The sequence below is a fragment of the Fomitiporia mediterranea genome, assembly GCF_000271605.1.
Source record: "Fomitiporia mediterranea MF3/22 unplaced genomic scaffold FOMMEscaffold_5, whole genome shotgun sequence".
Taxonomy (NCBI): Eukaryota; Fungi; Basidiomycota; class Agaricomycetes; order Hymenochaetales; family Hymenochaetaceae; genus Fomitiporia; species Fomitiporia mediterranea.
In genome coordinates, this window is record NW_006760390.1 from 714,939 (window position 1) to 742,305 (window position 27,367).

Consider the following 27,367-nt stretch of genomic DNA (forward strand, 5'->3'; position numbering starts at 1 on the left):
TTTTTTCATATATTTGTACAACAAGCATCTCGACATGTGTCCCATTTTGGCTCAGGGACACATATCTCAATGCATTAATGGCTGCAACGAGGATTCTTTTCTTTACCTATCGCTTACGCTTACGGCTGTTTGAAATGTGACTGACCAGAGGGGGTTTTTCCACAAGTTACAACTTACATACACACATACCTTATACCTTGCTTCGATTCTTTTCTCTCGATGTGATGTAAAACTTTCACTGGGACGAACTTAAACGTAAGGAAAAGGATAAATTGATGAGAAGATACTCCGTTTTAGACTTGTACGTTACATGACGAAAGGAAGGAAGGAAGATGAAGAAAAAAACAGAGCCAAGATTAAAGAGTATGAAATATGTGATTCGTAAGAAGAGTTCTTTTCCCTCCCCACACTTCCAATTATCCCCTTGTTCCTTAAGTTCCTGCTTCTCAATCGGTCTCGTCCGTGTGATACCCAGCCCTTCTCATAGCACCCAAACGATGCCGAGCGGCACCAAGTTCCTTCTCCAACTTGAGAATCTCGACCTGCTGTTCCATCTCCCGGCGCTTGAACTCTAGAACAGCCATGTTCTTGAAGTCTGGAATGTCTTCCTCGGCTTGCTTTGTAGATACGGCCTTGACTTGCCGCACGAGTGCCTTGCAGGCCTCTGTCACTGCCTTCGCAGCCAACTCGAGACGTTCTTGCGTCTTGGACATCAGAGAGGCTTTCACGCGAGAGGCGGCGACGAGTTGGGCAGTCGCGGCGGCTACTTCGTTTGATGCGACGATGAGTTGCTCGAGAGAGTGAGTACCGGAGAGTACACCGTCTGCGCTCTCGATGAGTAGGTTTGTAGCGAAAGCGACGGCCTTTGCGGCGGAGATGAGACCCTCCGTCCATCGGTTGTTCCGTTTGTAGAACTGCTGCTTTGTACTAGACCCTCTTCCTTGAGCAACGATTTCCTGCTGTGACTCCGTCGCAGCCTGTATGAGCCTCGCGATAGCGTTTGTAATCGCCATTGCAGCCGATAGAATCGAGTCGTGTACTTGCAAGTCAACAACGCTGAAACGTGAAGAGTCCCGTGGTCGGGCCATAAGTTCTTGCAGGCGCGCTGTAGCGGCTTCAATTGCTTGAGCAGCACCCAACATTTCCCTCTCGACGAGGTCGCCGATATCACCGTTCGCCTTAGCAAGTGCTCCGCCTTTGGTACCTTTTGGAATGAGATTATCGATTAGTTCTGATAGCTTGGCTAATGCACCCCTTGTCTCGACATTATTGCGAGTTGCAATATCGTGTTTCTGACCCTTGGGCACTAATTCCATTTTGTATGACTGCAGGTTAAGGAAGAACCGTAGTCCGACATCGCCAGCAGTCTTGGCCACGTTCACAATTTTGTCGGAAGCATCGTCATCGTTAGCCAGACGAGTAACGCCCTTCGTATTGATCAGTACGTCAGACAAGGACTGAGCAAACTCATTCGCAGTCTTGATGACTTCCACATGATCCCCGCCAACCTCGCCCCCGATATAGAGGTTGTAAACAGTGGCAAAATCAGTCGCATTATTCACAGCCTTCTCAATCATGGATAGCGTATACTCTGGAGTCGAATTAAGGTTGCCCGCTTGGGCCGGGGATTCCAACTCATAAATCGCGTCGTCAATCTTCTGTACGCACGCCTGCAATATGGAATCTGTACGACACGCACGCGGTCAACGGGCAAGTCCGATCGTAGCTCAGTTGCTGAAACGTACCGATTATCTGGTTAAGCTTCTTCCTGTTGTCTAGGATCAGAGTATCAATCTGTGCATTTGTGGTTTGATCAACGATGCCCTGAGTCTAGCGCATAGCCAGTTAGATGGTGATACATCTTCAACAAGAATAGTAACAACGAACCTGCTGCGCTTCATGGAGTTGTTGAATAGTGGCGTCCATGCCTTCTTGGAGAATGGCGATCTCCTGGTCCTTTTCCTCACGGATACGGTCGGCCTCCAGGCTGGAGTCATCAATCTTCTTCAGGAGGTCATCGATCTGAATTTGCTTAGCCTGCGAAGCAAGAAGTGAGAACAAGGAACAGGAGATGAAAGATGCGAAGGTATCTCACCCTCAGAGAATCTTCAAGCTCGGTCAGTTGCCTGTTGTATTTACTAAGCACACTCGACACCTCAGAGCTTCGTGATCTCGTCGCATCCTCTGCACGTTCGTTTGCAAAGTTGATCTCGCGTTTCAGGCGGTCAAGCTCGTCTTTATGGCTGGCTTTTTGACGATCTAGATCAAAACGTGCACGGTCTCTCTCACGAATCATATCCGCTAATTCAAGATTTTTCGCTTTAATGTCGCGCTCCATACGCTCCATCTTATCGACAGCCTCCTGAGCCGAGTTGGCCTTGAGCTGCAGCTGTTTGAACTTGGAAAGCATGTCCAGGTGCTCCGTGCGAAGTTGGCTGTACAACTTAGCAAGTGCCTCATACTTGTTACGCCAAAGCGTGACTTGATCTTGGAGCTGCTTGATTAGCTCGTCCTTTGAGGCCATCTGAGACCCGACGTTCATGCTCATAGAGCTCATCTCGCCTTCTAGTGCTTTTACTCTCTATAAACGGTGGTTAGGGTGTGATACATCAATTGTAAGTAAGTAAGGACCTTACCCGATCATATTGTTCAAGAAGCAACTGATCCCTTTCATACTGTCCACGCATGCCAAGTAGTTCGCGCTCAAGTTCATTGACCCGTTGTGCAGCCTGATTGCTGTACTGAGCCAATTGTTGCTGCATGAGTTGTTCTTGGGCGAGTCTTTCGCGTTCCACCTGTTCTCGCTGGCGAGCCTCGAATTCTCTCTGCTGAGCGAGCTCCCGCTCCTGACGAGCACGATCATCAGCGTCTCGTTGCGCTTGAAGAGCAGCCTGCTGTTCTTCGTATTGCTTCAGTATACGGGCCTGCTCATTGACGTCAGGTGCAGGGGTGGCGGGAGGCGGTGTCTTAACTGCGGTCGTTGTAGGCCGAGCGGGTAAATCTGGCGCGTTGCCGTTGTCCATGAGATTCGGTGGTTCCTAAAAGTCGGAAGTTAGCAAAATAGCTAGTGATGTTTCATCCTTATTTCACTTGCCTGACCGAGCTTCGGAACATTAATTAGGCCAGTCAAGTATTTTAGATTGGAACATTCGTAGTAGAACTTGCGTAGATTGTGGTGTTGTGCGGCATAACGGGCGCGTAATGGCTCCAAAGCATCGACATCATCCGCCCCTATAGAACCAATAAGAACATACTTTCTCTTGGCATTGGACAAAACTGCTTACGTCGGTGCATCGCACGTAGCATGCTAGTAATGAATCGGTATATCCCCCAACTCTCCTTGACAAGGGGTACCAATGCCGAAATGCGGCATTCGTTGTTGGCAGAATTGCGGAAATGGGCAAATACCATGCGTTGGAAGGAGTCAATCTGATCTTGCAGGCCCATAAGATCGGAGATAGTCTCATAACTTGTAGTTACGAGTAAGCTAAGACCACGTCCAAACGGCCTTGAACAACTTACCCTTCATTTGGATCGTCAATCCCTTTGAGCGTGACATATTCTTCGTATTCAAAGAGACCATTGAACTCTGGTCTCACGCGATGGAACCTCAGCTTGGACAAAAGGAACGCAACGTATGTCCGAATTAGTGCCCCATAACCTGACGAATGGTTTGAGCATGTCTCCCCAGAAACATATGCAACGTTTGCTTACCTCGCATTCCATCAGCTCCTACACTTCGTGCGCAAGTCTCGAGCCAGCCGGTCTGACCATGCGCTTCTTTAATTGTCTAAATGGAAAGCATCATCAGACAATTAGCGAACCAGCGGCTAAACATGCCAACGCACAACTGGATGCCCCTCCTGGAGTACTTTGTGCACAGTAATCAACGCCTTGAACGTTTGTACTTCGTCTGATAAGATCGGTTGGACTCGAAGTCCTGTCCAGAAGGCCATAGAACTGTGATAGTCCCATGTGTAGACAATGCATTCTGGAATAACTCTGTCAGACAGAATACGAATACAGGACACATAACTGAGGACATACTTCGAACATGCTTCTGTTTAGGAGCAGACTCTTCCGGACTTGTAGCTTTCTTGATGTTTATGACGAGTTCGTGGTCTGCCTTGTCCTTGTCAACGGGACGGGTGGGATAGTGGACGTCATCGCCGTCGATGTCGTAACCACCACCTCCCCTTCGCTGGTTGGAGTACCTTGAGCAGTAGACTATTAGAGCAATAACATGAGCATTGAAGTCCTCCGTACGTACATGGTGTGAGATTGGGTAAGGTAAAGAAACGGCGCGCAGCAGGTGACGCGAGTGGTGTGAGTGGTGGCCCTGCCGAACGTCGATCGTATCGCATGATCCAGTAGTCACTTCGTCGAAATAAATTGAAAATTATGGCTTCTTTCCTCTCATTATTCTCCCGCTCAGCGAGGACAACTTCATTGCGCTCAAATGCACCACGAAATATACTACACTCTCGAAGACTTTTCTCTCGTGGAAATTGTCTACGGAATATCGCACATGAACAGCAGCAGCAACAATACAGGGCGAAACAAACGTCCAGATTGACGCCGACGATGATACTTTTAGGCGTCATGCCTATACTTACATTCGCACTTGGGACATGGCAAATTCAACGACTGAAGTGGAAAGTTAATCTTATCGACGAACTGGAAGAGAAACTCCAGCGTGCGCCGATGGACCTTCCGGACTATGTCAAGTGTGTTTATTACTTATTATTTCTTGTTGTGAATCTCCTGCTGACGTGCATTAGCCTCGACGTGCTCGACGATTTTGCATTCCGTAAAGTACGCGTAAAGGGACGATTGGACCATGCACACACAATCCTCATCGGTCCAAGAGTGCGAGACGGGACGAAAGGAGTCAACGTAATAACTCCACTTATTCGATCGGATGGTTCAACTATACTCGTCGACCGAGGGTTCGTCTCTGATGAATACGCAAAACCGGAGCACTGGAAATCCTCACAGAATAATAATGAAGAAGTGGAGATCAATGGGATGCTGCGAACGTCCCAGAAGCGAAACAGATTCACTCCAGACAATCATCCTGAAAAGGGGGAATGGTATTGGGTCGATGTGAATGCACTTGCAGACTATGCTGGGGGCGAAGCCGCAGGTGTTCAACCTGTCTTCATAGAAGCTATATTTGGTACGCTATTGCATGAGATCGAGTATCCTTATTAATTTGAAGTTTGCACTCTCAGAAGGGCACACTGGTGACGCACAGCTAAACATTTCACGAGGTGTTCCGGTAGGCCGTGCGCCGACCGTAGAAGTTAGGAACTCTCATGCGGCTTATGTCTTTACATGGTGAGTTCTGTTCGTAAGCCGACAATTAGACACTTATAGAACGTTATATTCTCCTTCAGGTATTCATTATCAGCATTAACTGCTTTCATGTTCGTCACACTACTTAAGAAACGAGCCAAAGCACCTACGAAGAGGATGCCTCGAGCATAGGTATCATGTCATTAGTTGGAATCAGTATCGGCCGGGAAATATGCTTTTTATAGTCACGGGCGAGACTAATACACGTCACATTCTACGCACATAATCACTTTAGTGCGGGTAACTATTACAGAATTTATTGAGTACGTGCTGGAGCGTTAAGTAACTATTACCCCCCTTCCACCAACAAAGCTAAGTCATACGCACCTTCACTCAGGATAGAAATGCATGAGGCCCAGAATTCAATTGAGTACATTTTAGATATATGCAACGAAAGCAATTCTATTTGGACATCCTATATAATTATTGCTGAGTGATACAATTATGTCTGTTAAGCTATAAGGATAACATACTTAGTTGTAGACATCGTGCTGTTCGTTGAAACAGATACCAACAGACACAGAGGAGGGATGTAGAAGAGAGTAAGTGATGCAGTATAAGACTAGGGTAAGGAGAACAATAGCAATTGCGCATTTTCGGGCGCCGTGAGATCGGACAGCAGATAATGATACGAAGGGCAAGCGAGGAAGAGACTGAAACGAGCAGGCAGAGTATTAGATGGATATTAGACACTCCGAGGCAACAGGTCTCATGAGTCGCATCGGAGTTAAGAGTCAGTCGCAGAGTTTTAGCGAGTCAAAGTCGAACAAGGAGAAGGCTAGACGTCAGACCAGCCACCTTCATCAAGTTTGTAAGAAGCTTCGCTTTCCGGTCTATCAGGGCTATCAACGAGCTTTGCAACACGTTCTTCAGCTCGTCCTAGAATAATATTTCAGTACCATTCTGAGGCGTAAAAAACGTGATATGACCTTTTCGTAGGAACATGCGCGTGGCAGATGCATGGGACAGAATATGCCCACCGATGGGTTTAAGTGCTCCACCAGCCACGAAGGTCATTGTTGCACCAGGATCGGCTGTGTCGCATCATAAACCTCGGAAGATGAAGCTCTTGCTGTACTTCAGACTTACATTGAACTTGGTTTGTTAAGAGAATGGCGATCTATTGGTATGAATACGTGTCAGAGGTTTACCAGAGCCCTGGTTAGAAACTTTATACGTACGTTGTATTCTTCTGACAGCTTTGTCAATCGCGACAGCACTTGTGCGAGCTGGAACAACGTGAAGTAATGGTCTGAAGCAAGAAGAGAACTGACATACCTTCTGTTGCCTCTCACTCAGCTCCCCACGTCCAGAATAGTCGGTACGGAAGAGCGCCATGATGCTGTCAACAATCTTCGGAGCTAATTTATAATGTATGCCAAATAGCAAATAAAAAACAATTGAATACCAGTAGCCTGAAGTCCTTGTCTTCAGCAAAACGATTCGAGCATTCGTTAATCAATTCCAGCTAAATACAATCAGCTGGAACGTAAGTGAGAATATTCAAGGAATCTACCTGATGCTCGCTATTGAACGCGCGAGCTAATCGAAGTGTCCGTAGATGTTAAGAGAATCTTTGACCGGTGAACTAGATATCGGCGTGAATACACACCGTAAAGAATATTCTCGAGAGCCATGCTGCCATCAACTCCAAAGCGATCCGCAATCGACCTTATACGATCCGGACGAAAAGTGCCTTCAGTGTCGATATATGCGATCTCCATTCCGACCGACCGTAAGGCTAAGTTCTTTGAACGCAAAGATAGCCCTCACCTTTCCAGCAGCACCACCAAGGTCAGTTGGGAGCTGGGCGACAACACTCATTGTATGCGCGAGTTGAGTTTTTCCTGTTCGGAATTCTCCATACACTGACATACAGAAGGGATGAATAAAATGTGACCCTTGACAAGACTTACTGTACCTTCGGTAATGGATTGAGACATAATCCCTCCTGAGGTAGAAACACGGAATTAACCGTACATTCTTCGGGATGTCTCTTCGGGATGTCTCTAATTGCGTACCTCCAAGAATCGCATCGACTGATTTGCTTCCGGTACTGATCACAAGAACGCGCTTGCGCTTGTCAGCCACCTCCAATCCTGTGGCAAAGGAGGAACCCTACAGAAAACGAAGCGTTAGGCGAATTAAGCAGGTAATGATTCAAGTCTGACCCACCATGATTTTATGGACTGCCTCCTACGTGCATATAACCAGAGTTGAGTCACCCCGGCATAGCATGTCAGAAAGCGCGACAAACTACCTTTATTTTTTCAACCTTCGCTTCAGAGAGGCCTTTGATCTTCAGCAGCTGACGTCTCGGTGTCATATTGACGCCAGAAACAGTGTTCAAGGATGCTGACTGCAGGGTACAGTTGATAATCACCAGTTAAAGCCAACGTCACAAGGACCTACTTTGAGCTTCAGGATATCCTGAACGTTTATCCCCTGAAAGTTTCGTGAGTACATATATGCATGGATTGAAGTCAATAACTTCGGTGCAGCACATATGCTAGGCATGCATGGCTCATTCTCCATGACATAGCATATGCAGATGAGAAGACGTGCGATGGCACGATATTTTTCATCCATGATCTACTTACATGTTGCTGGAGCTCGTCGACAGAGTCAAAGAAAGGAGTCTGGGGAAATTGACCAATAACGTGAATAAGTGTCCTGAATATTCGTTCCCAGTACGGACCTCATCAAGGTCGGGACTTTCTGCACGAGACATTGGTGTATCTTCAGTGACTACGCGGCTACGTGAAATCAGTTACGGCGGGGCTGTAGGAAGAGGAGAGAGGATGAAGTCCGAGTCTAACGCAGTGGCAGACGCGTGAAATGAGTGCGTAGTTCTCACGCAACGCGTAGAGTCACCCTTCGTCACAGACTTTCAGCTTCACTTGCAAGCAAGTCGCCCCACATAGATCCAGGAAAAATAGACCTCCACATCTATGGGGTTAACTTATTCATTATTCATTATTTTAATGTCCGGAACAGCACAATATGACGAATGCTTGAGGCAAAAATAGATTTATTTAGGTTTTCGCGTCCATCGTGTATTATGTACTTCCATATTCAATATACCATACTTATTCAGAACATAACCGAATCGTAAACCTCCAGAAACTACTAATACATGACAAACGGCAAAATGAAGTCAATATTAATAATAAAATATGACTGGAAGTCAAACGATAGGTTAATCGTCAGATTCCTTTCCGTCAAAAGACTCGATATCGCCAACAACTTCTACATCATCAGGTAAACCAGGAGTCTTGGACTTCTTACGCGGTATTTGTGTCGATGATTCAGCTTCGGAATGCGGCTGTTGTAGTTCTTGTGGCTCATCAACCATGCTCGGCTTCACTGGAGCGATGATCTCAGGCGTCGGACCTGAGAAATCCTTTCCAGTGAGCCTCGAAAGAGTCTCAATATCTTAAGGATGATGTAAGTTCAAGGCCACAAAGCACTCGCAATCTTGTATCTGAAGAGAGACCAAACTTACCATAAGGTGTGCGGTTTTTCAAGCAATACGTTATGCGATTCGGATTCTTCTTGTCCTCAGCCTTGAACTTGGCTTTGCATGCCTTTCGGTCACGGCCAGGAATAACGTAGGAGATCAACTCGTAATTTTCGCCGAACTGCGATAATGCCTGTCGTGATAATAGTTCATAATCTGAAAGTGAACGTTGTTTGTGCGAGTACTCTACTTACGTCGTAAAATAGTTCTGTCTCTTCCGCAGACCATCGTGATCCACGTAGTTTTCGCCCATAACTCGCCGAGTTAGTAAACTTCGTCTGGTCCGACTCCTCGACATGCTGATAAGCGTCAGTTCCGTCATCCGCGTTCTCAGTCCTTTCTACGAATAGGCTCTCTTCGTCAATGATTGTTTCGCCGTTAGGTCCTATCCTGACTTGGGCACTGAAGCGGCTGACAGGAAGCGCTTCCCTATAGTTAAAGCCATTTGCATCTTCTACAGTCGGAGCCTCAACTGGAGTTGCAGCTCGTGATCCATCGTCATCGGAGGCGCCTTTCTTTTCTGCTTGAGGAGTTTCAACTGGGCCACTAGTCTCGTCCTCATTCCTCCCATATTTCTTCGCCTCCATAATCAATCGCATCCTATCCCTCTTCTGCTTGTTTGCTGCCTTCCAGGCCTGATGATTGCGTTGAATCAAGGCAGCTTTACTACTAACTCTGCCCTGGCCAGTGTCATCGCAGATAGCCGCCATAGTTACGACAGTAGGATCTAGTTCTTCACCTGGATCGGCATCTGGGTCGAACAAGGTAACAGGGGTCGATTTTCGACCTCGCCTGCCCCTCGCAGGTGTCGATGAAGATGACCTTTTACTTCGTCGTTGCCGAACCTGTCCTTTGGTTTCACTACTTTCCTCTTCAGAAATCGCGTCCGCCTTAACGAGAGTATTCGGCTTTTGTGTTGATCTCCTTACCCGCTTGGTCCTCCTAAGGGTGTGTTCTTTGCTATCTTCTTGTACATCTGCTTGAGTAACTTCAGATGTTCTTCCGGCCCTTGTTGATGCTCTTCGCTTTCTGGTCATGCGCTCATCAACAGCGCGATCGTCTTGTCCCACTCCAACAGCAATATTTGTCCCATTCTGCACCGGACTGGCTATGTCCTTGTGGCTCCCCTGCTCAAGCCCGTCGACAACAGGTGTTGCAGTATTTTGTGAGTCACCGGATGCAGACTGAGGCGGGTGATGGGGCGCCCCATCAGGTTCGATAATGACTCCATTTGATTGGATACTTTGCAGCAGTGAATGTAGTGTAGGCTCGCTTCCAGATACGATTTGCGAAGAGGAGGAAGCATCTGCGGTCTCCTGTGATGCATTTATGCCGCGAGCAGCTAGTGACCGTCCTAATACGTTTGAATATGCATTTAGTAAGATGAGGTTGCAGTATAGCCTAATAACGTACCGGCAGCAGCACCGGAGAATATTGCGCCATTTCCTGGAGGTGCCTCAACAGCTCGAGTTGTATCGCCTGTTCCACCAACTCTACTTGAACTTGGAGGTTTGTTTGACCTCGTGGAGCGTATACTAGTTGGCTTCTGCACCGAGGTAAAGCCATCCCTCTGCTCGGAAGTAGACGGTTCGGGTGCCACTGAGACGGACGCAAGATGCGTAGATTGTGATTGTTCCCTGGCCGGCTGTGAGGACTGTGCCCGGAAAGTTTCCACTGTCGATCCTCGAGCAGACAGTGGCTTTCTTGGGGCGTTCGAAGTGCCCTCGCCAGGCCGACCCCGAGGCTTCACAACAGGCGTAAATCTCTGACTTCCTTTCTCTATGTGCACGATTGAAATGAGTTGAACGATATTTGATTGTGCGCGTGAATGCTACTTACGGACTCGACTTGACATTGTGGACTGCTATAAACGCGTTGAATTCAGACGATGGTTCTTGTAAACAAAGGATATGCATTAGTCATCAACCCGCTTCTTATGTCCAGGCAGCTGAGCAGATCGCAACTTAATCCTTCATGTCCATGGCAGCGAAGATACCCGTTGGCGACGCACCGGGCTGGGAGGAAGACGGTGATAGCGAAAATGAGTTGAACGATATCCTTGAAAGGTGCGTGTCCAACCTTTCTCATGTGTGGCCTGCTGAACAAATTCCAGTTCAGCAATATACCATTCCCTGCGGCAATGTACGTCTAATCATCGACTCATCGGTTATACCAAATAGACAACTCTTATATAGCCAGAAATGCATGGCTCACGACTGTGTTCCCAAAGTTTACCTCAAAATCGAAAGCGAAAGGCCAGAAGGACGTTGTGCAACCTCCTCATAACCTACGATTTGTCGCGAAATGTGACATAGAGATTGGTCCGCATGTCTTTCCGGAAACGTCTGTATACGAGGTCCACTACCTACCGGAGCCGTCACCCTATACTACAGGGACTTTCCCGACATACCAACAGACAACAACTTACTCTTACCCGATGACGGGCTACAACCCTTACGTCGGACCCAGCACCCAGGCCTCGTCGTCTGCATCCGTTCCCTCCGATCTACCCCCGCCTCTGCCCGAGCCTTCGCTAGATGTAACGCCGGCTCTTATTGCTCAAGTGAACGAAGCAGCTGCTACGAACCCCACCTTGCACAATCTCTTGCAGATAGCTGCCGCAGGAGAAGCAAGCATGGACCAGCTCAGGACGCTTGGTTTCTTCATCCAGTCCCTTGCCGCAGCCCAGCAACAGGCTCCCGTACTGATGCCCCCGACGACTAACTTTTTGGGAAATCAACCAGCCACTCCGACATCTGCTTTCGCGCAAGGTACGAGTTACACTGTCTTGTTTTGCCGTTCTTTTGTGATTCAATATGTTTTCTGAAGCCTCTCAGTACTCACCTCCACACACAGCGCCAAAGAAATCTGCTCTCGTCCTTGAGTTTCGCGAAAACCATACCGAGCGTTTCATCGTTCCTCGCGAAATAATTGCATGCGAGCAAGAGATTCCTAATACAGAGACGTTCCGGAAGGACATCGTATTCTACACCTTTGTTCCTTTCTTAAACGACGAAGCCAAGTTTAAGGCGTTCCTGGCTTCAAACAAAGCCGACGGAACACCTTCGGTCATACGTTTCCTAGGTGTTTCAGATGCGCTTTGGGAGTCTATTCGAAATTGGGTGAACGAAGAGGCGAAACGATCGGATGCATGGGAGTCTTTCTATGATAAAGTGCGTTGCAGGATATATGATTTCAATTCATGCACGCTTATGACGTTGGTATAGACGGAGGTTTCTGATCCGAGGACGTACTTACAGTATCGTATACCGAATGGTGAATTGCTGTCTCAATTGAAAGCGGTAAGTCTTTTGCCCTCCTCTACCTCATACCGTACCCTGATTCGCTTTTTGCTACTATATAGGCATGTAGTAACGGCTATACAATGAAGTCGATTAAACCAAGCACAGCGTCAGAGACCGCGAGCAGTAAACGCAATCGTTCGCGTAGAGCTCAATCACAAGCTGCAAAACTTGCGAAGGCTTCTCTCGAAATGGACAGCACTGGTAGCGACGCACGGATGACACCTGCAACAGGCACGGAAGATCCATCTACCATGCAGGAGACTTCGTCCAAGCGGCGGCGAACAGTATCAAAGGCAACGCCCAAGCCAGCCCCTCCTGCGATGGGCGGATTGTACTTTATTAATACAACTGTCCCTCCACTTCCTCCTCCACCGCTCCCGCCTTCCGAGGCTCCATCTGCATCTTTGCCGCAAGCTGCAACACCGCAACCACCCCCAGAACAAGCTGGTGACAATCCTTGATTAGCAGAGCCTAATTTCCTTTCATTTTCTGGAAACATAATTTCTATTTTGTTTTGACTTCTAAATTATTACATTGTCTTCAATTACTTCTTCTATTAGCGCTAGTCACAGAACTGTCTAGATCAGTATTCATCATCGTACAATACGTAGTAACCATAATAACCACCATAGAACAATAAACATCTCGCAAAGCACGACGACGAACAAACCAAAAAGCAAAGACGCGAAAGCACACATAAGACCAGAAAACACGACGTATACGACAAACGTGGGTATAAATACGGGAATTCGAATGACGTAGCCGTGTGTGAGGAGAGCGACGAAGAAACGAGCGCCGTGGTATAGGAGTAATGGTGCACTGGTTGAGAAGAAAAGGAGGCGAAGCCAATGTACGAGACTTCGGCGCGGGAAAGTGACTGGGTACCAGTGGTCTTCACCCGAGAAGCCGTTACGGTATAAAGGAATGACGAGGAAGTCGTGTACTTCGTCCCAAACAGGCCGTCCAAATGTCTTCATCAGCGGGGCAACAGAAGTAAGCAAGAATGATATAGAGGCCTCGGCGAGTCTCCAGAGCTTATTCGTCTCATTGACGATTTCATCGAGAAGAGATTCTAATTGAACGAGCTTCATAAAGATATGTCAGACAGATAAAGTACCTAAATTATGAAGAAACGTACTTCTGGATAGTTTGCAGATGTATGCTTGCTTGCCTCATCGAATTCTGGCTTCAACTCGTCCCTCATCTTCTTTACTCTGGCCAGCAGTTCGTGCGTTTGTCTAACATGTGAGAGCACTGTACTGCGCTGGCTGTGCAGTCTTTCGACGAGATCAGAAAGACTTGCCATCGTCCTCTCATAGATACCGTCTTTGGGCAACGATAACGGCGCAATGGAATTTTGCAGCGATGAAGTAAATCGTTGCAAAACGTCCTTCTGCCGTTCACGTCGGAGGTGTATATCTTCAACAGCTCTCCACCCTTGCAGACTGCGAAGATGACCAACTGACGCAGACGGATCGTGTTTTACAGCCTCTAGAACCTCAGGTGGTAATGGTTGATAGTTTAACCCGAGTTTCTGGGCCATCGAGGATTGCGTCTCATCATAATCGTGAATCGACCTCGAGGCAACCTGTAGTAAAGCCCTCATGCGTTGATTACGTGCGACAAGAGCATCCAGTAATCTGTTCAAGCGACTTCGATAAGCTGAGAAACTTAGAAGGTATTGTATAGCAACACATACTCTTTCTTCCGCGTGTATTCAACTTGTAATGCGTGATTCTGAGCCTCTGTTCTGGTATTAGACCTGCTTCTTCGTGTCTTAGGCGTTTGGAAAGCTGGCGGAAGAGACACCCTGTGCGTCTTTCTTCGATCAGGTTTACGCACTGAGTCAAGGGCGATGGGAGAAGCCAACTGATTGTTTGGAGTTGGACGACCATCGAATGGATCGACCGAAGGTGTAGCTCTTCCCTCCTTTCCAACAGGTAAGCTTTGGCTTTTGTTCGGCGTCGATACATCCGTACGTAGCTCGTCAATTGAGAGCGTTCCCGGACGCTGTTTCGATTCGATGAAGGAAGGTTGCGCAGATCTAAGGTCCAAAGATAGAGGAAACCGGCTGCGCCTGGATTCCCGGCCGGGTTTCTTCGGTACGTCTTTGGATAGCGTGCTTTCCTTCGACCTGTCAATCATCGAGTCTGCTGCGGAAGACTGCCCTTCATCGCTATTCACTTGCATGGTATTTGAACGCCTCTTAATACCAAGGGAGTGCAAGGGACTACGTGAGTTAGCCGACGAATTCTGACCCGTCTGACCATTGCCCTGCTCTAAGGAACCAGTCCTTCTCCTACTCCTCACGGATCCTTCAGACGAAACCTCATTATCAGCTCGGTGCAGTAGTGATTGCCGCCATCGCTTCAGCTGCGTATCAACACTCGCACGCGAGTCCGCTCCGACAGAGTCTCGACGAGAATGCGACAATGGCTCAAACGATAGCAACTCATCAGATTTACGTCCAGAACCACCGTCAAACGACCGGAATGATGCACGACCGGAGGCGGGTCGACGCATGATCGCCGCAGATGCAGATGATCCCGCTTCGGAGGCGTTATCATCAGCGACTTCGGTTGTTAATACGAACTCCGCGTCAGAGGCAGACCGCATATACTCGTCCACGATCATAGCAGAAACATTCCAAGGAGAAGGCAGTCGACGTTGACCCTGATTAGTGCCACGTCCGTGAAGCAAATGGCGCAACCAAGGCATAGGCTCGTTCTCCACAATCAACGCCTTGAGTACGTTTTCTTGCTTGTCAAACCAACGCGCGACACTGACCAAATTCAAACGGCTCTTTGCGGAAGTGAAGGAAGCATTAAGGGCGGTGTAACGCCGTTGCAGCTGATCTTTGGTTATTTCGGCTTTACGTATTGTGAGTTCATTTGCTTTCTGTCTGATTCTCGTCAATTTGTCTGCGCACGGGTCAGTAAGACATCCCAGAATCCATTGAACCTTTTCACTAACCAGAATATTGCGAATCTTGCCTCTCTACCAGTGCTTTGCGTGACAGAGTCGGATGCTTATCCTTGGAGGACTTGCGTGATAATGACATTGTCCATTTCCTCTCATGCTTCTCGTCATCTGTTGAGCCGGACCAGTCCAATGTAGCACCGTCATCTGCCGAAGTTGGAACAGGATGCAGAGACGCCTTGCCCACGGATGGGCTGAAGTCAACAAACTCTGGCTTGACTGGCGTATTCGGCTCCGAGCGGGGAAAAGTCGCCCAGGCAGGACGAGACGACGGGGAACTGGACATAGGGGATGCATTGGAGGTAGACGGCTGCAAGGATGATGGAAATTCTGTCAATGACTTTGCTTCCTTAAGTTGTTGTTCTACACGTGGTTTGTATTGTAGAGCTTTGCGAAGGTCAGCTAGAATATTCGGATCTGATTCACAAGTTAATATTGGGCATTATTGACGGAATAAGTGAAAGCGTACCGTCGCCTTGATCTAACGAATAAACGTTGTCAGTGTCTTTCTATAACAACCCTAATGATGAGACATACCAGGTGTCCCCAAAGCTGGAGGGAGTAGTACATCTCCTGAGAGCGGGCTTGATCCAATAGAAGATGTTCCCTTCCTATACGAACGGTCCGAGCCATGAGAAGACAAGCTCACAACTCTCTTAGCGGCAGTACGCGAACGACTTGGACCAGGCAGAAATTGAGATCGCGAGTACGAACCGTACGGGCGCGTCGCCTCTGATGCATTTGCGGAACGAACGCGGCGGCGTTCAAAGAACTCATCATCGTGAGAACCAGGAACAGACAGAGTAGAGCCAGGTTCTAAGGAGTGCAGTCCTGCACCGGTAAAGTCGGATGGGCTAGCCGGCTTGGAGGATACAGAATCAACCTCTGTAGGAAAGTGAATATGCGTCTGCCGTGGTCTGTCTGACGGCGGTGCCAACGCCGAGCCCTGCTCTGCTGCTTTAATCCGAGAATCGGAACCCAGACTCGAAGATGCCGATGCCATCCTCAGCTACGCAATTTGGATTCTGAGCGAAACGCCCAGATGACCGATGGCCGAACTTGCTAGCAGAGTAAGTAGGAGAAAGGGACCTCTTGCATCAAAGCGACTGTAGTCTTAGATCGTCGGTCAGACAGACAGAGAGACTAAGTTTAACGTTACACGTCGCGTCGTGTGAATCACGTGAAATCCTAAAGCCTGCTCTAATTTATTTGAATTTTTGAATTTCGCCTTATTCGAATTGTTCGACCCGTCGGCGCCCGTCGTAGAATGCGTGCGCTCAAAACAAAATTATATTTCAAACTTCTCTTCCCTTGCAATGCACGTGCGTCCTTTTCTCGCAGGAAGGACCAACGCTGGAGATAACACGGTGTAGCATGCGGTCGGGCAGATGATGTCCCTGTTCCGAAGCACTTTCCACTGGGTACAGATCTTGAATAAAGGCCTGTTATTTTTGCTCGGGACAAGGAATGACTCGCCAGCTCTCTCTTCAGGACGGGCTAGTCATTGGCGATGAAGACTTTCATGATTGTCCTTCCGGTTTTTCTGCTCAGTGTATGTGTAGCGAGGGCGTCCCATTTCTCGGTCCCTAATACTATTCCAAACCTCTCTTCTTGTGTCTCGGAACCGACGTTCTACTCTTGCGAGAATACGACTGAAATTAAAAATACCTGCTGCTCCCCGACTCCAGGCGGTCTGGTTTTACAAACTCAGTTCTGGGATATGTACACTGGGTTTGAGAAGGAAGGACAACTTCTTCCCAAAAACAGCTGGACAATTCATGGACTTTGGCCTGACTTTTGTGACGGGTATGTACAAATATTTTACCGGCTTCGGAATATACTAATCACGTATTTTACGAATAAATCGCAGGAGCTTCACGCAATACTGTGATTTATCAAGACAGTATGACCCAGCACCGTCGCCTAACACGACAAACGGTCTGCCGAACGGTACTGTAGTCCCTCCGTACCACGGACCTGGAGTGGATACATTCATAACTGACTTTGGTCGATTTGACCTCCTTGACTATAGTACGCGCAATCTCTGTTCCGTTGGTTATCAAACGTAGCTTTCTCAACTTGCATTTCCCTAGTGAACAAATACTGGGTTAGCCAAGGATCGCCAAATAACGAATTCTGGGCTCACGAGGTATGTTTCTGATCATATCGAATCTCCTGAAAATCTGACAGATAATTCCGCAGTTTTCAAAACATGCAACGTGTACATCTACTTTCGACGTCGCCTGCTACGCAAACTACAAACAACACGAGGATGTCGTCAATTTCTTCGAGGCTGTAGTCCGCGCATTTCATATGTTTCCGACGTACGACATGCTCACTGCGTAAGTCCCCTACTTAAGCATTTCCAGTCAGACGTTAATCCCAGATTATTATATCTAGAGCTGGTATTGTTCCCTCAAACAGCACAACATATACACTTGCACAGATTCAAGCCGCCATCAAGGCGCAAACCGGAGCGACGCCCTTCGTCGGTTGTGGTGGAAATGGGACCATCCTCAACGAAATGTGGCATTTCTCACACGTACTTGGCACAGAGCAGTATGGACGCTTCAAACCCGTTGATTCGACAACTACGTCAACATGCTCCGAACATGGGATTTGCTATCTTGAACGCACACCTACTTCGGAACGGGACGTACGAGTAGATCCCTGAGCAAGTATTTACGAAAACGTCCACTGTTGAACAATCAGCTATTGACTAGAACCTCGCTGTTATAATGGGTTGTGCGCATTGAGCAAACACTTGCAGTACACTGTACAGTTTGTGCAAAATCGCAACGATGAAACAGGAAGTATGTTCCGATAGCCTGCAAATCCGCGAGCAAGTTAAAAATAATATATATATATACCAGGATTGCTTTTGGAAACTATGCACGGCATTCAGTGACCAATCTCTTCTGATATTCATACACCAACGATTGCTCTATCACCTGTCAAGGCATATCCTTCTCTGTTGCACTCAACATCTCCACCAGTTCTGCCCGCGACTACCAGTCAGCCAGCTACTCATCCACTAGCCTCGTCACATCCCTGTTAATGGGGGCTTGCTTACAGTCTTTTGACAACTCGGAGCAGCTGTACAACCACGTTGGCTGCTACCCAACACTCACACAGTCTTCCATTTTCAAGTCAAGTCAATGTGAGTGACTTATCTTGCTAATGGAAGGGTGTCTCAGCACAGTAGTGGCACAGGTGGTAATGCAACAACTACTCCGAGTCTTACAATGAAGGCAACAATGAAGAGAGTAAGTTTACAAGTGGTGGATTGGTTAATGCTCGAGACTGGATTCACCTCTATATATAGAGGACCTCTTGCATCATGTGATTAGCATGAATCTACTAAGTCTGAAGCAAGAATCATACGACTAGCCCATTGCACTGTTGTATGAGGAGGTTTCTGCACTTAATCCAGACTGTTCACCTTATTTGTCTGCCTCTGCCTCTAACATCGGTTCTGTCCACAACACACCAGGTGTGGACGATAGTGATTGGTTTGCTACTGGAAGCAGGCTCCAAAGCCCGTGCTGCTGCTGACAACGGCTCCGACGTGGAACCGAATGAAAGACCGAATAGGGACAGTTCTACGCCTAACGGAACGGACCTTGTACTTAACATAGTATTCGACTATGCAAAGCGCGAATGTCCGCTCGAACACCGTTCGCACGGTACATCAACTTGTGGAATGTATGGCAAACGCTAACCCGGAGAAGACACTTGCGAAGTTGGTACGTTCTGCATGCACAATATCTGCGTTGAGATCGAGCATGGGGCAAGTTCATTGCAGACTACTTCGACGAGTAACCCAATTCCGTCGGATGCAGCTCTACATTAGAGTTTGTGTTTTCCCCTTATCTGTAAACTTTTCAATTCCAAGACAAATGTTCATTTAGACTTGGTTATCCTTCAGGGTGCGATGCACAAGTGAGTTGCAAGCTTCTGACCGAGAAATACCCTTTTTTAACATCAGAACGCTATCGTAGCGATGGAAGAGCGGCACAATGGTTACTTGCCAAACCACCATTAACATTGAATGTACCCATTTTGAGGAGATGACTCGTTTAGGTCCTGAAGTACAAGAATGACCTTCTCGACCTGTTCTGTCTAGTTCGTGATAAGGCGTTTTCCAAGCCGGGTTATTCATGGAGCGGGAAGCTTTTATCGAGTATCCTACTTACCTTACAGTAAGATGTCATGGCATGTTCCCTGTCCTGAAGAAGTTGACTTTGCGTTGGGTCCGTTCCGCCACTTGTTGAGCCAACTTTGGGAATGCTTGAGAAGCTTCTGGACACGCGTAGGTGACAGGATAAGTTCGTTGTTTGGTCCTGTGGCTGATCTTCTCTAAAGCTCCGGAAGTGCGCGATAGCATTTGGAGATGACTTTTGCTGGTAAGCATATTTTCGGTGATTTGTGGAGTCGATTGTGATAACCAGTGTTAATATTCAAGGTATATCACTATTGTGCGTAACGTATTTTCCGGAACCTGCTTATTTATTTGAATTTCGCGTTATTCGAATTGTTCGATTCGTCGGCGCCCGTCGTAGAATATGTGCGCACAAAATGAAATAATATTTCAAAGTCCTCATCCCCGGCAATGCACATGCGTCCTTTTCTCGCAGGACGACTAAGTCTGACACCCACGCTGAAGATAACTCGACGGTCCATGCGGTCGGGCCTACAATGTCCCTGTCCCGAAGCACTTTTCATCGGATATAGATTTTAAATAAAGGCCTGTTACTTTTGCTCGAGACTATAAATGGTTCTCACGGGACTCTCTTCAGGACGAACTAGCCATTGGTGATGAAGACCGTCATGATTCGCCTTCCGACCCTTCTCCTGAGTGTGTCCGCAGCGAGAGCGTCCACTTCTCAGTCCCTAACACAATTCTAAACCTCCTCTCTTGTGTCTCGGGACCAACATTCTACTCTTGTGAGATTACAACCGAAGTCAAAAATATCTGCTGCTCCCCGACTCCAGACGGTTTGGTTTTACAAACTCAATTCTGGGATACATACGCAGATTTTGAGAAAGAAGGTCAACTTCTTCCAAAAAAATAGCTGGACAATCCACGGACTTTGGCCCGACTTTTGTGACGGGTACGTGCACATATCTTACCGGCTCTGAAATATATTACTCGCTATTTTATTGAGTAACTTGTAGGAGCTTCACGCAATACTGTGATTTATCAAGACAGTTTAACCCAGCACCATCGCCTAACACCACTAATAGTCTACCGGACAGTACTGTAGTCCCTCCGTACCACGGACCTGGAGTGGATACATTTATTGTTGACTTTGGTCGATTTGACCTACTTGATTATAGTGCGTGCAATCATTGTTCCTTGATTATCAAACGTATCTAAAGCAAGCATTGCTCACGAGGTATAGTTTCCGCACTATTTATTCTCTTATATAGTCTAAAGAGTAATTCTGCAGTTTTCAAAACATGCAACATCCACATCTACCTTCGGTATCGCCTGCTACGCAAACTACAAAGAGCACGAGGATGTAATCAACTTCTTCGATGCAGTTGTCTGCGCATTTCATATGTTTCTAACGTACAACATGCTCGCCGTGTAGGTCCTTCATTTAAATAATACAGGTCAGACATCTATTTCAGATTGCTTTTATTTAGGGCTGGTGTCATTTCCTCAAACAGGACAACATCCTAAACGAAATGTGGCATTTCTCACACGTAATTGGAACCGAGCAGTACGGGCGCTTCAAACCCGTTGATTCGACAATTGCGTTAATGTGTTCCGAACAGGGAATTCATTACCTTGAACGCACACCTACTTTGCAATGGGACGTACGAGTGGATCCCTGAGCATTGCGTATTTACTAAACTTCCGCTGAAAGTGGGCACAGACAGTGGTAGTACAGTATTTACAAAGTCACAACGGTGAAACAAGAAGTGCGGTCCGATACCCTACAAATTCGCGATCCGGTTTGAGGCAAAGCAAAAGGCTGGGATGCTTTTGGAAATTACTGGGCCGCTAGGTCTGTGTATGTCCGATGTTGACCACTTGATGCAATTCCTCATCAGCAATCGTGCCCCTTGTGATATGTACAGCACTCAGCGATCCGGCCTGCACGAAATGTGGCTCCCGTCAGACATTTTCAATTAAAAAATAGAGTACATTTGGAAGAACAGACCTTGAAAATACTCTTTCTAGTCTCAACAGATTGAATCTGTATCTCGGAACTCCCATTGCCGCTAATATTTGTTACCTCAGGTTCTCCAAACTCCATCTTTGCGAGAGTCTTGGAACTCGACATATTTTTCAAACGCACGGCAAACGACATGGCAGATAGATTGGAATAGGTGATGGGTTCGACGGCGTCGCGAATGTGCATGAGCATGCGAGCAGTAAGTATAGCGTGGAGTACGCGCTGGAACCTAATTTACAACGTCAAAAACATGACGAAAATGTGATACATAGCTGGCTTACACGAAAAGCAATCCAGAGAAGTCGACCTGAAGTGAACCATAATTGTCCTTTTGGTAAAGCTTAAGGAAGATGTAATAAAGGCACTTACAGGTGCCGTCTTGAGAACCAGTAGATTTGCCAAGGATACCACTGAAAATGAGAGGTTAATTGAGGAAAGTGCATCATGTATATTAGTCCATACTCACCAAACAAGCATATGAAATACTGCAGGCCGTCCTCAAAAAGCGCTTTCATCAATAAACTTCTGTTCTCCTTCCCTTGGTTCCTTAGTCAACAGGGGGAACCACTACAAAGCTACTCAGTCACGTACAATCTGCAAAGCATTTCCAGACAGTCATCACAATCACAACTGCGATTGATCGTTCCAGTTAGTTCCTCGGTAGTTAAAGCAAATACGGTCTTACCGAATTCTGCAACCATCACTAGTACGAAATCAATGTACACCGTCGTGTCGGCAGAGGTAAGAATACAAGGCGCCAGCGTAGGGAACGGAGATGGAATAACTATTCCAAATTCGTTATTTGTATACGCCTGGACTCGACGAGGCACACTCACAAACCAGTGATTGGAGGCTCTTCTGTAAGATCACTATTGTTGAGACAATTATACCCTATTCCAATTAACATGTTAGATTGCCAAGAGGAAATTGAAATGACTGGAACATACGACATTGAGAATAACGAGAAACGCGAGGACTTCCTTCTTAGCTCCCCAAATCGCGTAGACTCGCATCATCATGATAACTGCAGTGAAATATAAAGTCCGTCGTAATAATTTTTCGTTTGACAAAGGCTGGACTCACTTTCCGCAACGGTGATCCCTGCAAGGGACATCCAAGCTCCTGTTTGATAAATTGGTTTGCATAACTGAAGTAAGATGTTTAGCGAAGGAGTTACATGCGAAGGAGACAACAGACATTAAGCTTGAGATTAGGTTGCATATAATCTGCGGATCGACAATATCGAAGACAAATGATTAGCGTGAGTGTTGTTAACAAATACAGAAGTGTAGATATTACCGACCGACGAGGGTTAATGCGATTTCCAAGAATACCGGATACCGGGTGAGAAAGAACATGAATTTACCCATGTTCCACTTTGCCGGCCAAATGAGTCGGACCTATGAAGGTGACTTCTTGGTATGCACGAAAAAAAAGATGGACGCCAAGTACATACCTCATCGGCGAACGTCAATAGGAAGTCATAAGCCTGAAATAATTAGAGCTAAGTAGGGAACAACATATAGTAATGTACATAAACACTCACGACCAGTGCAAGACACATGACTTTAGAGCACTCTGTGAATGGAAGGATGATTTGCTGTGCGGAAAGATGGGCGTACCGTTCATGTACTAGACGAAATATAGCTTAACTAAATGATACGAAAGCAAAAAGCTCATTACTCACATTTACTACTTGAGCATGATTAAGCGACAAGATAGCTTCGTTGAGGAGGCTGTCTGTATCCATATTATCGAGTGAGCTTCACGTTCAAGAGACGTCAATAGGGCCAAGAGGGTGGTATTCTCCACTCCATTCCTTGAAGCACATCAGTCACTTTAACTTCCGGAGAAGTGTCTCGCAAAGTCAAGGCCGAACTCAATACGATTCCGTCATTTTAGGGTGTGCGGCGCTTATCAGAATCTTGGCCGGGCTCAGACGGTGTTCGCCAGAGAACCTAGCGAAAGTGATCGAATGTTGTCTTAGTGACCGACGGACGTCCTACTCAAACCAGCTGTATGACTTCATTCAGTCAATGCTAGTTGAGGTGTTCATACTCCTTTCGACTAGAGCAGAGAAGTTACGACAATCAACCTTTTCAAATGTTTGTATAGATCATACTAGTATCTGGTGTGTTTCATGCAGTAGGTCCAGAAATAGACAGGTTTCATCATGAAGAATGGACATAAAGGGGAAGCTTGATCATGACGACGTTGGAATACAATTTGTTCATCTGATCGTTCTACCTGTCGACATTCATCGTATGATACAATTCATTGTCAACAATCGTTCCTCTTGTGATGTGCACGTTACTCAAAGGCCCTGCTTTCCAGGACTACAGACATAAAAACTCAATGAGCTACCAAATAGAATGCAAAATGCACTACATGAAGACAGACCTTGAAGAAACTAGACAACACTGTCCCAATAGAGCGCACTTGTGTTGTAGAGCTGTTATAGCTATCCGTTGGCTCCCTGTCACCGAATTCCATTTGAGAAAGAGTGCTCGTGCCTCCTGAACCTTTACCAGGAGCAGCAGCGAAAGACATAGGACGTGCGTTGCTGAGGACAACAGGAGTAACAGAATCCCGAATATCAATCAGCATGCGTGCAGAGAGTATGGCGTGTAAAACACGCTGTATTCTACAACAGGGGATAAGGCATGAAGTCAACACCAAAGCGAAAATATGCTTTTTGCTTACTCGAAGAGGAGGCCAGAGAAGTCGACCTATACATTGCGACTTAGTAAAGAGTGGATGATAGAAGTGTTCGTAATAAAGACTCACATTTGCTGTTTTGACGACAAGAAGATTCGCAAGTGATATTGCTGGAGTCAAGTAGGTCAGAAGTGGAACCTGATCAAAAGATCCCTACATACCAAACATACATATAAAGTACTGAAGCCCGTCCTCAAACAGAGTCTTCATAAGCGGACTTCTACTTCCTTTCCCTGATGACGATTATTAGCATTGGGAGCTTCATGTACGGTCAAGCCACGTACAGTCTGCAAAGCACTTCCAAAAGGTCATGACGATCACAACTGTGGACAGCACGTAAGTTGCGTTGTTCTTCAGGAAGATGCCGTAAGAGTTAGATGTACCAAATTCTGAAACCATGATGAGTATGAAGTCGATGTAGACAGACGTATCTGCCTGGATCAGTACACAAGGTGCGAGAGTCGGGAACGGAGAAGGCATGACTATTATATCGAATTATGGTTATCCTAAGCACGTCTACGCATTATTGAAACAGAACAAAGGACTCACACACGAGTGACCGAAGAGACTTCTGCAATAGAATTATATCCGGAATAATAATGCCCTGTACTTTCGTGCATTATTATATGCGAGTGTTGTGAGAAGGCACTGTGTTTCGGTGGACGTACCAAGTTAAATAGAACAAGGAACACTAAAACTTCCCGCTTCGCTCCCCAGATCGCATATACTCGCATCATCATGATAACTTTGGATGATATTCAGGATTTCATGGTGAAACGAACTTGACCAAGAAACGTACTTTCGGCAATAGTAATGCCCGTGAACGACATCCAGGCAGCTGCTTGATAGATTGGTTTGCATAGCTGTAGATGGAGGTATCAAGTCATTTCTTCAAAGGCTATGAAAAATTAATACGAACGCTGAGCTTGAGATGCGGGTGTATCAAATCTATTCGTAACAATGCATGAACATATGTCAGAACCAGGGTTTAAGAAAATGGAAACAATACGAACCGACGAGATTCAACGCCACATCTAAGAAGACAGGATATCGTGTGAGGAAAAATAGGATCTTTCCGACATTCCATTTCGCTGGCCAGATAAGTCGGACCTATAAATGGAGCTAAGGAAGTCGTCGAGTTATAAAAGCAATTAGCAACCAACCTCATCAACGAACGTCAGCAAAAAGTCGTAAGCCTAGAAAACGGCCTTACAGTAAGCATAGTATCATCGAGGTAAGCAGGTGTAAGTTCAAAACGCACGACAAGGGCGACGCATATAGCTTCAAGCACATTAGCAAGGAACAGGAAGGGAAACGATAATTAGCATACCATTTGCATACTGAAATACAAATTTTTGTTACTAACAGCAACGAGTTAAAGTACGGTCTGTGACTCACATTGACAGTCTGAGCATGGCCCAGCGACGTAATCGCAGCGTCGATAAGGCTTCCCGTATCCATGCCTCACCAGTAAATGAATGTACAGTATGTAAGATAGGTGAGATGTTTTGTGATAAGGCTAAGGCTCGACGGGCAACCAGGCTACTTCATATATGACAGGAGTTGTTCGAAGCGCCTCCCATACATTGAGTTCAATCAGAAAACATTGACGGCGACGAGCATTCTTCATTGATCTTCGGTCTAACGGCGGCCTTGACAAAGGCACCACGGTGATATACGGGGAATTTGAAACGGAAGCATAGTTTGACAGAGTCTCAGTCTACTCAGCATAGACGTTCGTAACGCAGAGTTGAAGATACTGACACTAGTCATCGCCGCATATAACACTGCGTCTCCAGGTAAGTGAAGTAGACGAGAAAGTCAACGAGGAAGCCATGCAAGTACCGTTTCGAAAATGCTTCCAAACACTTAGAAGAAATAATTTGAAATTAATCGTACCTGAAAGGGGATGATGATCAACAGCATCAGCGCCGCATTAAACAGAAGATAAGAAGACATAAGTGGCGAGTTTACGTGAATGAATAACAGCCTATTCATAACGACATTCTGCCGAGACGGTACCGTGAAACTTGCCAAGCCTGCTCAAGTTTAGCATACTGCTGCAAAAGGCTCGATCACTAACTGGGGCGGCGGAGGCGGTGCACATACATTGATACAATCTGGACAAGAGTCGAAGCCGTGAGTGTATCTCCTACGAATCTGTTGTATTCAGACTGAGTGATGCCTAGTGGTCTAGGCGTGATATGCTTGTTAGGAAATGACTGTTTTGGTGATCCAAGAGGTATCAGTTTCGATCTGTCACGTCGCTTAGACACGTTTTGACAGTTTCGCATGTATCACACTCTATATCGGATTATAATGTATTCAAAGCGGAAGAAGTGCTGTACAATGAAGATAGGATACTCATCAAAATAGTGCGAAGATACAAAAGGAGAACGAGAGGCAATGCATGGACGGTCATTCGCTGATAAGTTCCGCTACGCTCCAATCCTCGAAACTACCATCCGGAAGATACCGTCGAATAATAAGCGGAATTTTTCGCTGCGACAGCTCCTTTATCGCAATCTGAAGTGCATCTGTCTCCCCGTCAAGTTGGACTAGTACAGGAGCGTTCATGCTATAAACGCCCATGTGTCTAAGCTTCCTCGAATCCATCCAGAGGTAAGGCGCACATACCTGATTTGCAGCGCCCTCGTCCCTAATACACGAGCCCTCTCATATTTCGTCAAGTACGGCGTCGTAATGCGCACTTTATTCGGTTGTCGCTCGCCCTGTATAGGTAGTGGCTGTTGCGCTTCTTGCGAACCCGCTGCCTCGCCGTTCATATCCTGCTCGTGATCCACTTCATTCGCCGTTACGTCTCCATTGACTTGTGCGCCTTCAGCGTTCTCTCCATCCATTCCCAGCTCATGTTCGGGGGCCATCATGTCATACTCGGGCTCCTGTGATCATCGCATTCACTTTCGACTTTCCATTCCATTGTAAAAGAACATCACGAACAAAAGTATCCTCATTCTCGCCGAAACTAAGCGTCAAATGACTTAGTATAGGGTGGATTTAGGGTATAATAGACTCACCCGCCCCCATAGTCGTCAAATTCGCCTCCACCGCCGCCGAATCCGTCGTCCGACATTGTGGATGGATGAAGAAAAGTTGAAGACCACAAATGATGACTCAGCAACGATTTTGTAACGCGTGCGCTATATAGTAACGCTTTAACACGTGAATTGAATTTATTTTTATAAGGTCTGATCATGAATATGTCTGTGTATCATGACAACTTCTATCGATACAATTGAAGGACTGAGCAATACACGTAGAGTACTCTTTAATGTGAC

At 46.6% G+C, this 27,367-nt stretch overlaps 9 protein-coding genes across 9 annotated transcripts; 4 read left to right on the plus strand and 5 right to left on the minus strand.

The window, feature by feature from the left end:
- Window positions 1-265: 265 nt before the first annotated feature.
- On the minus strand, window positions 266-4,364 carry FOMMEDRAFT_145882 (uncharacterized protein; the record flags this gene model as incomplete). The annotated part of the gene is made up of 12 exons (XM_007265169.1): window positions 266-1,684; window positions 1,746-1,830; window positions 1,888-2,037; window positions 2,096-2,581; window positions 2,637-3,038; window positions 3,095-3,231; window positions 3,285-3,469; window positions 3,523-3,661; window positions 3,715-3,790; window positions 3,849-3,991; window positions 4,048-4,227; window positions 4,271-4,364. The coding sequence occupies 12 exons, from the start codon at window positions 4,362-4,364 to the stop codon at window positions 447-449; spliced, it is 3,315 nt and encodes a 1,104-aa protein (XP_007265231.1). The 3' UTR covers window positions 266-446.
- A 151-nt stretch (window positions 4,365-4,515) lies between these two features.
- On the plus strand, window positions 4,516-5,344 carry FOMMEDRAFT_105726 (uncharacterized protein; the record flags this gene model as incomplete). Its single annotated transcript, XM_007265170.1, has 3 exons — window positions 4,516-4,727; window positions 4,782-5,179; window positions 5,238-5,344. Exons 1-3 carry the CDS (start codon window positions 4,585-4,587, stop codon window positions 5,342-5,344), a joined length of 648 nt encoding a protein of 215 aa, XP_007265232.1. The 5' UTR covers window positions 4,516-4,584.
- A 3,213-nt stretch (window positions 5,345-8,557) lies between these two features.
- FOMMEDRAFT_105727 (uncharacterized protein) lies at window positions 8,558-10,650 on the minus strand (the record flags this gene model as incomplete). The annotated part of the gene is made up of 4 exons (XM_007265171.1): window positions 10,292-10,650; window positions 9,073-10,232; window positions 8,864-9,011; window positions 8,558-8,793 (listed from the first exon to the last, which is right to left on the minus strand). The coding sequence occupies exons 2-4, from the start codon at window positions 9,913-9,915 to the stop codon at window positions 8,558-8,560; spliced, it is 1,227 nt and encodes a 408-aa protein (XP_007265233.1). The 5' UTR covers window positions 9,916-10,232; window positions 10,292-10,650.
- A 202-nt stretch (window positions 10,651-10,852) lies between these two features.
- Window positions 10,853-12,644, plus strand: FOMMEDRAFT_27563 (uncharacterized protein; the record flags this gene model as incomplete). Its single annotated transcript, XM_007265172.1, has 6 exons — window positions 10,853-10,944; window positions 10,992-11,020; window positions 11,074-11,649; window positions 11,708-12,051; window positions 12,106-12,180; window positions 12,243-12,644. 6 exons carry the CDS (start codon window positions 10,853-10,855, stop codon window positions 12,642-12,644), a joined length of 1,518 nt encoding a protein of 505 aa, XP_007265234.1.
- Window positions 12,645-12,776: 132 nt separating this feature from the next.
- On the minus strand, window positions 12,777-16,280 carry FOMMEDRAFT_166988 (uncharacterized protein; the record flags this gene model as incomplete). Its single annotated transcript, XM_007265173.1, has 6 exons — window positions 15,700-16,280; window positions 15,632-15,643; window positions 15,157-15,579; window positions 13,883-15,104; window positions 13,322-13,823; window positions 12,777-13,268 (listed from the first exon to the last, which is right to left on the minus strand). The coding sequence occupies exons 1-6, from the start codon at window positions 16,163-16,165 to the stop codon at window positions 12,777-12,779; spliced, it is 3,117 nt and encodes a 1,038-aa protein (XP_007265235.1). The 5' UTR covers window positions 16,166-16,280.
- Window positions 16,281-16,684: 404 nt separating this feature from the next.
- FOMMEDRAFT_82274 (ribonuclease T2) lies at window positions 16,685-17,836 on the plus strand (the record flags this gene model as incomplete). Its single annotated transcript, XM_007265174.1, has 5 exons — window positions 16,685-16,968; window positions 17,033-17,193; window positions 17,256-17,311; window positions 17,365-17,504; window positions 17,563-17,836. The coding sequence occupies 5 exons, from the start codon at window positions 16,685-16,687 to the stop codon at window positions 17,834-17,836; spliced, it is 915 nt and encodes a 304-aa protein (XP_007265236.1).
- Window positions 17,837-19,774: 1,938 nt separating this feature from the next.
- Window positions 19,775-21,006, plus strand: FOMMEDRAFT_154732 (uncharacterized protein; the record flags this gene model as incomplete). The annotated part of the gene is made up of 7 exons (XM_007265175.1): window positions 19,775-19,848; window positions 19,910-20,024; window positions 20,158-20,276; window positions 20,341-20,501; window positions 20,545-20,561; window positions 20,616-20,753; window positions 20,815-21,006. The coding sequence occupies 7 exons, from the start codon at window positions 19,775-19,777 to the stop codon at window positions 21,004-21,006; spliced, it is 816 nt and encodes a 271-aa protein (XP_007265237.1).
- A 169-nt stretch (window positions 21,007-21,175) lies between these two features.
- FOMMEDRAFT_166989 (uncharacterized protein) lies at window positions 21,176-25,548 on the minus strand (the record flags this gene model as incomplete). Its single annotated transcript, XM_007265176.1, has 31 exons — window positions 25,467-25,548; window positions 25,399-25,408; window positions 25,330-25,349; window positions 25,232-25,264; window positions 25,082-25,178; window positions 24,988-25,016; window positions 24,868-24,931; window positions 24,737-24,813; window positions 24,618-24,672; window positions 24,353-24,550; window positions 24,239-24,301; window positions 24,138-24,178; window positions 24,054-24,079; window positions 23,751-23,994; window positions 23,598-23,686; window positions 23,038-23,113; window positions 22,973-22,982; window positions 22,897-22,916; window positions 22,807-22,839; window positions 22,654-22,750; window positions 22,548-22,576; window positions 22,434-22,497; window positions 22,298-22,374; window positions 22,187-22,241; window positions 22,036-22,134; window positions 21,942-21,980; window positions 21,817-21,888; window positions 21,720-21,760; window positions 21,632-21,657; window positions 21,336-21,579; window positions 21,176-21,268 (listed from the first exon to the last, which is right to left on the minus strand). Exons 1-31 carry the CDS (start codon window positions 25,527-25,529, stop codon window positions 21,176-21,178), a joined length of 2,184 nt encoding a protein of 727 aa, XP_007265238.1. The 5' UTR covers window positions 25,530-25,548.
- A 938-nt stretch (window positions 25,549-26,486) lies between these two features.
- FOMMEDRAFT_82312 (RNA polymerase Rpb6) lies at window positions 26,487-26,929 on the minus strand (the record flags this gene model as incomplete). Its single annotated transcript, XM_007265177.1, has 2 exons — window positions 26,487-26,646; window positions 26,706-26,929. The coding sequence occupies 2 exons, from the start codon at window positions 26,927-26,929 to the stop codon at window positions 26,487-26,489; spliced, it is 384 nt and encodes a 127-aa protein (XP_007265239.1).
- Window positions 26,930-27,367: the final 438 nt, after the last annotated feature.